Below are 14,343 nucleotides of genomic sequence, written 5' to 3'. Positions count from 1 at the left end.
ATAAAATGTGTCTTTATTGAACAAAATACGGAATGTAAATAAACTACGTCAGAATAAACGTACAGAAGTTTAAACATATCGGTTGCTAAGAAAATAGAGCTCGTCAAAAATAAGGCATCAACTGTACGTAAATTACAACATCAGGCTTCAGCTTCTGTTGTGTTCTGTTGAGAAAACCAAAGTGATGGAGACTTACTATGAGGTACCACAAACCCCTCGATACCTGTGCACGATGAGCTGACTCACTTTGAAGCGGAAGATGGGTTAGAATCCCCAATTTTGACTACGATCTCTGTTGCCGCGTCTTCCATCTCTGCCTCCTCGTTCTCCTCCGCCTCCATCCCTCGGACTGTACATCGCCTTCTCCTTCTTGTGCTTCTCGTATCGATCCGCCATTTGGACCAGCTCTACGGGGACCTCCTGCCATGAAACGACATACATTCAGTGGCGGGCAAGCTACTTGGAAAATGTAGGAAACTCAGCTACTAGTTACTCTTGATTTAATGTAGCTCAGCCTCAGCTACAGCGGAAGCTATCCCCGGAGAATTGTAGCAAAACACAGGAAAAGAAGCTTGCTACACCAACAGTACAAATATAATTATTAGGGCTATCAAACGATTAAAATATCTAATCACAATTAATCGCATTGTTCATAGTTAACTCAAAATTAATCGCGATTCGCAGAAATATATAATTTTTCGTCATTAGTAACTGTACCCTTGACAGATAATTTAAGTTTTTATTACCATGACTGGACAATTAATTTGCTTTAAGGAAATTAATTAAATTTCATAATAATACTTTAATTTAATTTTCATAATAAAACATTATGAAACAACTCAACACGAAAAGTATATAAACACGTTTTAAAGAGAACCTAAAAAATACCTACAGTGCATGCATTGGTGTCTTGCCAGAATTCCTATTTTGTCGGAATACAGAATTTGTATTCATGCTTCAGGAGCACTTGCACTTAGAAGAGAGGAGCTACACTCCAATGTTTACATGTGGATTGTTAAGATCATGCTTTGATTGTCAAAGATGTTAGGTGATAATTTTGATACATGAATAAATGTTTCTGATATTCTGTACTTTACATGTTGTACAAGTTAGGAGTAGTGGTAGTTAATTTTGAGCATGTTAAAAACAAAACAAAAGAAAAAAATGAAAAAACGAAATCATCTTGATAACATTACAGTAAGGTACAGAAATAAAAACTAAAATTTCACAATGAAAACACATACAAAATGAAAACAATACATAATGGTTACTTTTTTCATATCCAAAAATGAGTGGGAAGAAACTAAACTTATTTACTCCCACCCCCATTTTATAAAGCAAATAACTAACTTTCTTATCATCAATATTATTATATATGTACCGGTCTTATTACAACATATCAATCTTTTACCCACTTTAATCACTTTTCTTTGGCACAAAAATACAGTACATATGTACAATATACACGTTCTGTTTATAGTCACATGAATATAAATACTAATTGATGGTAACACCAACTAATAAATACCTTCCCAAATAATAAAAATATATCTCTGCGCTGCTGACCCGTCTCCGCTCGGGATGGTGTCCTGCTGGCCCCACTATGGACTGGACTCTTACTATTATGTTGGATCCACTATGGACTGGACTCTCACAATATTATGTCAGACCCACTCGACATCCATTGCATTCGGTCTCCCCTAGAGGGGGGGGGGGGGGGGGTTACCCACATATGCGGTCCTCTCCAAGGTTTCTCATAGTCATTCACATCGACGTCCCACTGGGGTGAGTTTTTCCTTGCCCTTATGTGGGCTTTGTACCGAGGATGTCGTTGTGGCTTGTGCAGCCCTTTGAGACACTTGTGATTTAGGGCTATATAAATAAACATTGATTGATGATATAAATAAATAATGTAAACACTGTGATTACTAGAAACCCTCATTCCTTGTACATATTGAAAATCATGTCTTTGTTTCGTTTTTTTTTTTTTTTTAAACAAAATTAAGGTTGGACATTCTTTCAGTTCCGCATTAAAAATGTTCCAGTTTATAACCCCACATATTGAAACACAAAAGCTTCTTCGTGTTGTGCGTATTTGGAATTATCCCTTTCAGTGATAAACTTTTGCACATTCCCAGGCAGTGAATTGTTTTTTGCTTTATATATAATTTGTACTGTTTGTATTTCCAAAAGATCTTAAAATTTCAATAGTTTTGAATGTAAGAAAAATTTATTTGTGTGATCACTATATCCTGTTTTATGAATGACCCTTATTTCTTTCTTCTGCAGGATGATGAGTGGATATAGTGTGCTTATGTAATTATTGCCCCAAACTTCTGCAGAGTAGTGCAAGTTAATAGCATTCTTATCTCTGCATGACAATGTTTTAACCTTCTCTACCTATGTAATAATACAATTTAATATTCAGCCTGTTAAACATTATGCAATTGTGGACTATCAATCAGAACAGGTTATAAACAAATATACCATAGCGACGGTAATGATGTGTAGTTAACTGTAATTACCCAATTTGGGCAGATTAGACCTCATCTCAGTGGTAGCGAAGAAGAAGGCGAGTTTGTTCCAAGAGTCTTACTCCTTCATATCACTGCTGCCATAACAATACACTTAACTTCAATCTGCCAAAAAACATTTATTTAGGTAGAACTATCACAGAATAACAGAATAGCATGATCGTAATGTAAGACGATTTTTCAATTTTTTGTTGGTTAGACTGGATGTGAAGAGTAGCGCTATTAGTGTGAAGCCGCCAACCGGACGTGTGTGATTGGTATGAGAAAAGACTTGACATGTTTTGACGTAAATCCCAGATAAAAGTGATTTTAGACTTCCTTTCTACCATCTTTGTTTCTGCTGAGCGTATATTCCATCTTACTTAAACAGTTCGAGTAACAATCTACATTTTATGTTTTCAATACACTTAACTGTAAACCAAACACGGACGTGAAGCGTCTCTTCACTTCAAGCAACAATGTGCGCTCAGCATTCGCTTCAATGATGCAGTCTCACGCCGATTGAAGGTAAAATTGTCTCGTCTTCTCTGGAGATAGACTTGCCATGGCTTTAGATCTGGGGCCGTATTTATCAAGCGTCTTAGAATTACTCCTAAGAAGTCTGCTAAGAGTTGACTTATGAGTAAAGAAATTCTTCGCTAAAAGCTGCACTTAAAAGTTAGTTATCAAGCGTCTTACTCACACTTTCAGCAAAGTGTAGGACTGAATCTTAAGTGTCACACTCAGAGCTGAATTACGACATTACTATGTGCCGTAAACGGAATTTTAGGTGACGTAATTTCTGTGTCCATAGAAATGACCAATCATGGAAGGGAATCCCTTGTCTAAGAATAAAGAAATATCTTAGAAATATTTAAGTGGACAATGGGAGTGTATATTTTGACAATAAACTACAAAATAATACAAAACAAACAAACAATATTGGCAATGAATCAAAAATAAATGTTTCCTTTTCTTTCCAATTCATGGCGAGATATCGAAGCATTGTGATGACCTTTAGTTCTGCTGTGAAAGCTCTGCTGCATGATGTTGCTGATGAGATGATGTCCCTTTAAATCTGTGACAAATATAATACCCGCTCTGTCTAAACGATACCGTTTGATCAGCTGCTCGTCATCAAACAAAGCCAGGACATCCTTCCGCTCCCTGAACGTTCGCGGGCGTCTCTCTCGCCTCAGTGCCATCCCCCGCTGGCAACTCCTAACCACTTAGGACACCTCCGAAGGTCTCTTAAATATCGTGGAGAGTAGGAGTGATTCTTAGACTTAAGAAAGTTGATAAATAGCTTTTATTCTTAAGTTTGAGAGTAGGACTAAATTTCGCAAATTCTCAGGACTTAAGTGTAAAATGGCACTCTAAGACGCTTGATAAATACGGCCCCTGATTTTTTCATAAGGTCCCCCTTTCATACCTGCCAACTACTCCGGTTTTCCCGTAATTAGTACGTTTTCATCAACCTATTCCGGGTTACGGTTGCAGTGATAAAAAATACGGTTTTTCATTAATTCAATTTTTTTTTTTTTTTTTAAAGTTTTATTCACGAAATCGCGTAACAACAATGACAATCGACACTGCTTCCTAGGGCTGGGCGATAAAACAATAACAATATATATCGCGATAGACATGTGATCAATATCAATAGAAAATGGGGTCGATAGAACGTTCGATAATTTCACTGAGTTCTGTTAGAAAAAATAGGAAGAAATGCCGAGCCGGAACCGCACGGCATTCTGGGGGGTGTAGGCAGAGGAAGGGCTTTGGCCTCTCAACCTATCACGGCCGAGCCTGAACCGCAAGGCATTCTGGGAAATGCTAACAGGAAAAAAAAAAAGCAACAACGGCGAGCTGACGACGAGGAGTGAAACAAAACGGGAATATGAGTGCGGCGGCACGAGAGGAAATTGTAAATAAAAAAGGAAACGTCACGTCACCAGTTTGGCAGTATTTTGGATTTTTTAAGTCCGATACGAATCAGAGTAATACTGTCTGCAAACTTTGCAAGGTCGTCGTCCCGACCAAGTCTGGGGACACGACAAACTTATTTTACCACCTGAGCCGCTCTCACCCGCTGGAGTACAGCAGTAACAAACAACCACAACCATCTACATCAGCCGGTGCAAGTGGAACAGCACCGAAGCGGCAACAACAGACCACCATCGAGAGATACTCGGCAGCAGTGCCATATGACAAAAATTCAAAACGTTATAAAGAAATAACAGATGCAGTGGTGGATCAATTAGCGAAGGACATGCTACCTACTTATATTTAAAATAAAAGTATTTAAATTCAGCCTTTTTTCTCCTGGTCTTTATTTAGAATTTTTTTTTTTTTTAATCAATAATTATCGATATCGACTGATATGAAACACTTATATCGTGATACATTTTTTAGTCATATCGCCCAGCCCTACCAGTGCTTCCCGTAACTTCCTATTGAGCCATTCCGAATGCCATGCGCGAGGCTATTTATAGCACCGCTGCCAAGCCCGAGGCACCAGTTGCCATTGTTTCCAAACAAGCGAACGATCATGGAATCAGCCGGAGAAAAATCGCATACGAGTCTTAAACCGAAAAGGAAACTGCAGTCATTCCGTGAAGAATATTCAAAAGCCTATCCGGGAATAATTATCCGTTCCAAAAAGGGTGAAAACTACGCGAATTGCACCTTGTGCAGACAAGATGTTTCGATCGGACACGGAGGAATTAGCGATGTAAAAGACCACGTTGGGACAAAAAAACACAAGTCTAATGCCGTTGCTAGCGATACAAGTGGAAAACGTTCAACGTTTTTCGTCGCCCAAACAGATTCTTTGGATGTGATAAATGCCAAAGTTTTATTTACGGAGGCAATAATTGAGCAAACAAAAAGGTAATGACACCAATGTTATCTATTGGAATTGTTTAGTACTGTTATACTGTTAAAAGTGTTTATACTATTTATGCTTTCAAGTCCAAGTTGAAGAAATCTTGTGAAATGTTGACAGCATAACTACCAAAATACAGAAGTATGTCCTTAATATTTTTGCAGTGCTATTTCTGTTGAAAAGTTAAAATGATTACATTAGAGATGTGATGTGCCACTTTTCAAGTGTCTGATGGCTTAAATTAATTTTCATTAATTTTTCATATTTTGAATTCTTTTGAAAGGTTTACAAAAAAACTACATTTGAATTGTAATTCCATGCTATTGACAGGACTATTAATTCTAATGAAGTTAGCTTACCATGTTTACAGTATGATAATTGTGATAGAAATGTGAATTTTAGGCACAGAATATTTTTTACAATTGAACAAGGCAGTAGATTATACAAGCTTGGACAGAAAGTTAATAATGACACCAATTTTTTTTTTTAATGGAATTGTTTAGTACTGTTTTACCATTTGTTTACTGTAAAAAGTGTTTATACTGTTTATACTTTCAATTAACAAATTGAAGTCTTGTGAAAGGTTGACAGGATAACTGGCATTAACTGTCAAAATAATTTCAAACTATTGAAGTTAGCTTACAGAATAAACATGTCAATCAACCCATATGATTTTTGCTGTAATATTTTTGTTTTGAAAAGTCACTGTGACTGATAGAAAAGTGATGGTTTTAGCAACATTTTAACCTGTCTGAATGCTAATAATCATTTTGCGTCGGGGGGCGAAGGAACCCCCCACCAGGACTTTGTCCTGGACCTACCAGGGCCTGCGGCCCCTGGACCCTGGCTACTAGGTTTTTCTGATTTCAAAAGTTGGCAGGTATGCCCTTTCTTAGTGCAGTTCGGCGAGCTATTTTCAAGCCTGTGCCTCAACAGTAACTGGATGCCAGTAAACATTTCCCCAAACTACGTAACGGGCCAAGGGTCAAAAACATTAATTGCGCGTTAAAAAAATTAACACCGTTAAAGGAACTTATAGTTAACGCGTTATTATTGCGTTAAATTTGAAAGCCCTAATAATTTATATATACATATACATATATACACACACACACACACACACACACACACACACACACACACACACACACACACACACACACACACACACACACACACATATATATATAATAATATATATCAACTTAATGTACATTTTTCCACAAAACAAATAGGCAGACAAAAAAATTTCAGTTTGATTGTTTACTATAATAAACACAAACTGGAAACATGCCCTGTGTATGGCTTTTTATTATTCTTTTAACTTCCAAAGTTGCGGTGCCATGTACAAATTTAGGGAAGTATGTTTTCTTTTCGAGTCGTCAGCTTCTCTCTGTCCCTTGTTGTCATTTGGCTGGCTGTGCGGGCTGGGTGTTATGATTTTGCTTGCTGGTTTTGAAGCATCATGACCCGCCCTATCTTTCCTGATTGGCCTGCCCGTACTGTTTGCTCCAATCATGCCAAATCATGACTCATCATATGTAAACCACAGTGCTGGGAATCTTTGGGCATCACAAAATTCGATTTGACTCTTGGGGTAACAATTTGATTCAGAATCGATTCTAGATTCAAAATCTTTTTCTTTTTTTTTTTTGAATAAAATTGGGTGCCAGTTCTATGATTAACTGCATTCCTCCATAAAATAAGTTCTGATCAATTTCTATATTACCTAAAAGAAAAATGTTTTTGTTTAATAAAATGCTTTCCAAACATTTAATAAAGTCAAATACAAATAAGGCAAGAAGAGAAGTATTGAACACTTCTCTTTTCTAAAGTAAATATGTACAGCAAAAATGGGCATCTACATCAGCAATATGATTCGCCTGACAGGACAGATTAAAAAAGACATTATTTTTAAAAAATAAAAAAAAATGAAAAATTACATTTTTTTTTTAATCAATTAAGAATCATTACAAATAAGAATCCTGATTAATCTGAAACTAAATTTTTTTGACACTCCTAGTACACTAACCGATCATCATGCATTTTTTCTGTAGTTTTTGTCCCCACGCCCTGGATTGGCAGTCCATTTTCTTTCTGTTTAGCATTTGATAGGACACTATGTCACTACATGGGTGTAAAAATAGCTAAGCTACATATATGGTTCAAAAAGGAGCGATGCTACCGCCACGCGAGGTTAGGCTGTCCATCACTGCATACATTTTTGATACATAGTATCACAAAGTACGAGCACACCAAGATTTAGCAGTATACGTTTGCCGACCTGTGCGGACCGCTCCAAGATGGGAATCAGCTCAGGTGCCATCCTCCAGTTGTCTCTTGTTACCAAGGTAACAGCAGCCCCAGAGCGTCTGGATCATCAATACATTATGAAAAACTTGCAAAAAAGGCATAAAATGAAGATTTTGAGAAGTGCCCGCCCTCACCCCGCTCGTCCAGTTCGGCCCACACGGTGCACGTACTCCTCAATGTTTCGCGGGAAATCAAAGTTGAAGACGTGCGTGATGTCGTGGACGTCCAACCCACGGGATGCCAAGTCTGTTGCCACCAGGATACGAACTCGACCTGGCAGGCAAAAATTTTAAAAATCCCAAAGTTCTTCATTTTGTGCTAGCGCTCTGGTCATTTACCCCCCTTAAAGTCCTTCAGTGCCTCCTCCCGATCCCACTGCTCACGGTCGCCATGGAGACTTTGGACAGCCAGACCATGGAGACACAAGTCACTGGCCAGGTCATCACACCTAAGATTGCACACAAAGAAAGTCAAAGTATCAGGCATCCAAATGAACTCCTATTACCAATATACATAATGATGATGTGCAACTCCACACAAGTCATCTGAAGTGCATTCAAAACAAAGACTGAAAAACATTTTTGGTGCCAAAAGTGACAGTTTGAGGTTTGTAATGTAACTTCTGCACCAGACTTACACACTCTTCTTGCCAACAAAGACGAGGACTTTATCCTCTGGCAGCATGTTCCTGATGAAGCCAAACAAGTAGGACTTCTTGTCTTCGTCCTGGACGACCAGCACAGTCTGCTCCACAGTGCCCACAGCCTGGGTGAGCCCCCACACAAGACATGTCAATAATACACTTCAAGATGCTCTTCGAAGACTTTGAACATTCTAATGAAGTTGTATGGAACAAAAGCTATCAAATGTGAGATTGTTTTTTGTTTTGAGGTTGTCTTTGCTTACAGCCAAGTCTAAGGTGCCAACATACACCATCATGGGGTTTTTGAGATAGGATTTAGCCAGACGTCTCACACCTTGGGGCCAAGTGGCACTGAAATAAGTCACATGATAAGCGGGTGAATGGTAGGAAAATAAAGTGACTTGATGTGTTTCATACCTGGTCATCACAGTCTGTCGGTCAGGACGGATGTCCAGAAGAATTTTCATGATCTGTGGTTCGAAACCCATGTCGAGCATCCGGTCTGCTTCGTCCAGAACCTTTGTTTCCAAACCATTACGAGAAGTTTCAAGCATTAGAATTTAAAATAAGTTAATACAAAAAAATAAACCTGCTTTGTTAACTCGACAGTCTCGGTAGAAAAAAATAGATCCCATAAAATGTGTTGAACAAAACAGATCCAGCTTAAGTGAAACACTAAGCATCATGTAGCAATATTGCTGAGTGCTAAACCAAAAATGAACCTAATAAAACAATCACTTACTGTACAATGTCTGCTCTCACTGGAACGCTGACTGGTGGGATGATTATATCTTACCGTTTAAAGGAAGAATTAGTCTAGTGAAGTGAATTATATTTATATGATGCTTTCTCTCAAGGGACTCAAAATACTTTATATAGTAAAGCTACATTTAATCCAAATTTTTTTATTGGCATTTTCAAATAGACAGAAAAAAGTGCAAGTCGAAACAGTACAATTTTAAAGTCAGTAAATTATTCACACCCTTTCCCTTAAAACCCAAACCACCCATCCACCCACCCCACTCAGGTCACACCAACAAGGGGCATATGGCACAATCATATAACAAGTAAGACGACAAAGACAGACACATTCTCACACACACACACACACACACACACACACACACACACACACACACACACACACACACACACACACACACACACACACACACACACACACACACACACACACATACATACACACATTCGAGGCCAGAGACAGACAAACAGGCTGAAAGGAGAGAGAGAAAAAACTAAAAGAAAAAAAAAGAAAAATAAATAATAATAATAATAAATGAAAGGGAGATTATTCCTCATCTGCGTCTGCGTTGACATTCAGCAAGAAAGGACTCCATGAGCTTTCAAACGCTTGAGCCGAGCCTTTTAGCGAAAACCTACGTTTTTCCAGTTTTAGATTGTAGAGAACCTCTCTAATCCAACGACCGTGTGATGGGGGGCGAGCCGTTTAAGCTACATTTAAACCAGTGTGAGTGGCACTGGGGGCAAGGGTAACGTGTTTTGCCCAAGGACACAACGCCAGTGACTAGGATGGCAGAAGCTGGAATTGAACCTGTAACCCTCAAGTTGCCGGCAAGTCCGCGAAATCCTTACGCAGGTATTAAAAAAAAAAAGTGACGCAAAGGAGCGCCGTCGTGTCTTTCTCGCCACCTCCGGGTCTAATAATGCGTTCCATTTGTACTGAGAAGTCCGAATTTCCAAGTTCCTAGTCGGAATTTAAACTGGAGCGCCCCTCGAGGGCTCGTAAAGTCCCCAAATTCTCACCAACCCAGTGATGTCCGCTTCTATAATATACGTTAGCACTTCTGGTTAGCTTTAAATCAGTAAATCAGCCATATACAATGTATTGTACGTTTAAATATGGTAACATCACTGTAGTGTAGAAAGAGTCCAATTTTCACATAAGTTGTTTGTATTCAGACAAGGCAAGCGCAAAAATAGCTTTCGTGGATGTGGCTATCTTTATTTCCGACCTCGTAACTGTAATGATCACAACTCAGCTGTGACGTTGTTCCCAGCTCCGACTTCCAACTTCCGAGGTAACTTAAACGCAGCATAAATTGCACATCAAAGTTGACCAAGTTCTCGGTTTATGGCAACAACTTCCTACTATATAAGGGAGAGGCATGATTTATAATCTAGAACTAACTTTCACCAACAGAGGCGATGCAGCAGCCCAGTATGTCAATATAGCAGCATAAGCTAGTTAGCTCTTTGTGATCACGGCGCTGCAAAAAGTAGTACCTCATTGTTAGTGCTTATAACAATATTGCCAATTCTTGGTTAATAATCAGGTCGCGACATGTAAATCAAGTATAATTAGCGGGTTTTTTTAGAGGGCTTTATGGGCGCAATAGATTACACCCATTAGTTACGTTGCTAGCTGACTTTTGCTAGTGTTTATTTACAAGTTCAGGCATGTGATTTGACCACAATGAAAAAGACTGAAAACATTTCCGGGGATCTGGGGAACGAAGGCCAGGTCCAGGGCGGTGCCCTGTTGGGGGGACAAGGGGGGCGATGCCCCCCGAAGCTCCTGGTTTTTCACCAATTTAACATGCTAAAATTAACAAAGACAGCACCATTTGAAGAAAATATTTTAGTGTTTAAAGACATGAAAACATCATTAATAGAACATACATAACCCAATTATCCTAATGAATCACTGTATATGGTTCAGTCCCAACAGTATTTAGTCACTAATATTTACATCTTGTGTTCATTTCACATCCACAGGTGTCACATTGATCAGTGTTATTATCACTAATAACAATTCACAGTTTTAATGTATATGCCTAATTGCCTACAAGTTTAGTTATAAATATAACAAAATACCAAATGTAAACATTTCATTCTTTTCGCCAAAATAGGATAGAAATTTATGAAAATAATTAAACATGTTTAGTATTGTTTACTCATATTTGAAAATAGGAAATAATAATAATGTGAGGACACTGACATATTGCATGAAACAAGTGTGAAAATATTTACCTTCAAGATTGTTACACCACTGACAATATTGTTTCAAGAGACTACATAAGAACTTAATATTACAAAGTAGTATTATGTGCAAATTTATTGCAAATAAATTGTTAGCTGTAATCAATAATGCGACTCTTTGAATTTTCTGTAATTTCATAATATATTTTCACGTGGCTTTTTATTTTTAGAAAAACCCATTTATATTTCGCAAAGCAATAATTGGTTAATATTTAAAACAAACATGCGTATTTTGCAAGCAAATATTTTTTAGCTTACCTCATTATTAACAACCCTGTCTGCAACTGAAGTGGGTTGTTTGGGTGGATCTTTCCTCTCGATGTCTACGGCAGTTGTTGATGTAAACAAAGGATGAAGTCCGTAAGGTTTGCTCACTTTCGGTTGACATCCAAAAGTACCAGCTAGTGAAAAGTTTGTTTTCCTTGCTTCAAGTTGTTTCATATGTTTTTGGTGTTTCGCATGTACTTCCAAAGCCTTGAAACCTCGTGATCCATAGTCAATATTATCATGACACCACATGCACAAAACCTTTCCGGGACGATTGATTTTCCGAATAAAATCACCGAACAAAGTCGTAACTTCCTTCATCCCAACAGTATCAGTGATTTCCCTTTCCTTCCAGTCCCATCGAAACTTATTTTTGACATGTTTATCAATTTCTTTTACTCGTAAAGCGTCCTTTCTCTCGAGAACCGACATCGTTTACATATGGAAAATGGCGGTAATAACCATTATGAATGATGACGTTATTAACGTCATCATTCATAACAGATGTCCTGATTGGTCACAAGGAACATATCGACCAATCAACTACGGCGTAATATAAACTACGTCTCGAATCTTGATTTAGGGTCGGAAAAAAACCGGAAAAACGGGAGATAATTATTATTTTTTTCCCGAGATTAAAAAAGACGGAATTCCGACTTTAGACGGAAAAATCACATGCCTGCATGTTATAATGCATACAAAAGAACACCATATGTGTTCCTGTCTAACATAAAGATTGTGAATAATAGACAAAATTCCCCCCAAAAAGTGCAGTTCTTCTTTAAGGAGAAAACGTTGAAATGCTGATACTAACACAAAACTGAGTGAACAAAAAGCTGTTTGTTTTTTAACGTACAGTAAAAAATAAATACAGTATATATTTTCTTAGTATTTGGGATTAATTATGGCCTTCAACCCCCCACATCCTTTAAAAAATAAACTTGTATGCACTATGCAGCTGTAGGCGACACAATTTGGACACATTGATTTATGGTTATTTCCTGCACTCTAGCAGTATACAAACTATGACCTGAGCTGGAACAAACAAAGTAGTTACACATCTAACGACATGTAAAAAAGGTCAATAGTATGAATAAAAAGTGACACAGCAAACCAAGTAGGTGATGGAGTGAAGAGTGATGAGCTCATTCATTTGTAGATCGTTTAGTCGTCCTGGGGTGGCTATCACGATGTCCACGCCGCTTTTCACGAGATTGATTTGGCTCCTCCGGTCTCCTCCTCCGTAAATGCAAATGCTGAATAAAGAGAAGAGCTTGAGGTAAAGTGCACATCATGGATAATGTACGTCAGCAATAGCATGGTGACCTCTTGTAGCCTTTGTAGCGGTACTTGCTGCACTCTTCTTCAATCTGCAGGGCCAACTCTCTGGTGGGAGTCAGCACCAACATGCCCGGGCCGTCCCGCTGACAGCGAGGACTAGGAAGCACACACGCACAGTGAGGACTTGGCAGCGATAAAGCGGCAAACACTTCTGGTGCTCACATGGGCTGTCCGTCCATGTGGACAAATCCCGGCAGCAGGTAGGCCAAAGTCTTTCCTGTTCCTGTCTGAGCGATGGCGATCAGGTCCTCCCCGCTAAGCAGCACCGGCCACGCCTGAGACTGATGACAGCAGCCATTGTAAAAGGAAAAAAACTAACACTTTTCACAAGGTGATCATAGGACACATTCAACACTAACTTATTCGTACAACGCTGGTCTCTGGTGTAATTCTAGGTCCCTCTTACACTGTACATTCTTGTCCTGTCCCATCACTTCTATTCTGCTGTTTGACTGAAATTTCAGGAAATATTTACATATTTTTTGGAGTCGTTCTCATTATTTTGTGTAAGGTTGCCCCCGCTATTACTTAGTTACAAGAGGGGTGATCATGTTAATGAAATGAATATGTTATATATTGCTGCATTGTACAAACTCCTTTGTCGTGTCTATGTCATTAGCATGGACAACCTACTCACTGTACCTTGCACTTTTAAAATAAAAACTTAACTACTTTATTGTATTCATGTTACCATTTAACATAGCTAGCGGTTAGCACTGTAGTTGCCAACTAGCGATTAGGGGACTAGTTGCCAGCTAGCGATAAGCACTCTAGCTGCCATTTAAGAGTTAGCTTGCCAGCTGCTAGCTAGCGATTTGCAGACTAAAATCGCCGATCTGTTGCCAGCAAGCCATCAGCAGACTAAAACTACAGACAAGTTGCCAGCTGGCAATTTGCGGACTAAAATCGCAGACAAGTTGCCAGCTAGCGATTTGCGGACTAAAACCGCAAACAAGTTGCCAGCTAGCAATTTGCAGACTAAAATCGCAGACAAGTTGCCAGCTAGCAATTTGCGGACTAAAATCGCTGACCTTTTGCCAGCGAGCCATCTGGGGACTAAAATTGCAAGCTAGTTGCCACCTAACAATTTGCAGATTAAAATCGCAGACTAATTGCCAGCTAGCAATTTGCTGACTAGTTGCCAGCTAGCGATTTGCGGACTAAAATCGCCGACCTATTGCCAGCAAGCCACCTGGGGACTAAAATTGCAAGCTAGTTGCCACCTAATGATTTGCGGATTAAAATCGCAGGCAAGTTGCCAGCTAGCGATTTGTAGACTAAAATAGCAGACTAGTTACCGGCTAGAGATTTGCGGACGAGTTGCCAGCAAGTGATTTGCAGACTAAAATTGCAACTAGTTT

General features: G+C 38.8%; 1 protein-coding gene across 1 annotated transcript in view; it reads right to left on the bottom strand.

Moving 5' to 3' along the window:
* Nucleotides 1–3: 3 nt before the first annotated feature.
* The window catches only part of ddx43 (DEAD (Asp-Glu-Ala-Asp) box polypeptide 43), a 23,617-nt gene continuing 9,277 nt past the window's right edge, over nucleotides 4–14,343 (bottom strand). Inside the window, exons 7-17 of the mRNA XM_061966207.1 lie at nucleotides 13,145–13,263; nucleotides 12,968–13,078; nucleotides 12,756–12,897; nucleotides 8,771–8,871; nucleotides 8,617–8,704; nucleotides 8,348–8,475; nucleotides 8,049–8,158; nucleotides 7,845–7,983; nucleotides 7,682–7,769; nucleotides 247–420; nucleotides 4–164 (exon numbers count right to left, since the gene is read on the bottom strand). Of these exons, the coding sequence (XP_061822191.1) occupies nucleotides 265–420; nucleotides 7,682–7,769; nucleotides 7,845–7,983; nucleotides 8,049–8,158; nucleotides 8,348–8,475; nucleotides 8,617–8,704; nucleotides 8,771–8,871; nucleotides 12,756–12,897; nucleotides 12,968–13,078; nucleotides 13,145–13,263 (1,182 nt within the window). The 3' untranslated portion in view covers nucleotides 4–164; nucleotides 247–264. The remainder of the gene's footprint in view (nucleotides 165–246; nucleotides 421–7,681; nucleotides 7,770–7,844; nucleotides 7,984–8,048; nucleotides 8,159–8,347; nucleotides 8,476–8,616; nucleotides 8,705–8,770; nucleotides 8,872–12,755; nucleotides 12,898–12,967; nucleotides 13,079–13,144; nucleotides 13,264–14,343) is intronic.

This window comes from Nerophis lumbriciformis, linkage group LG02 (genome assembly GCF_033978685.3).
Source record: "Nerophis lumbriciformis linkage group LG02, RoL_Nlum_v2.1, whole genome shotgun sequence".
In the NCBI taxonomy this organism is placed as follows: domain Eukaryota; kingdom Metazoa; phylum Chordata; class Actinopteri; order Syngnathiformes; family Syngnathidae; genus Nerophis; species Nerophis lumbriciformis.
The sequence above is the reverse complement of the archived record's forward strand: the minus strand, read 5'-3'. Positions and strand labels throughout refer to the sequence as shown.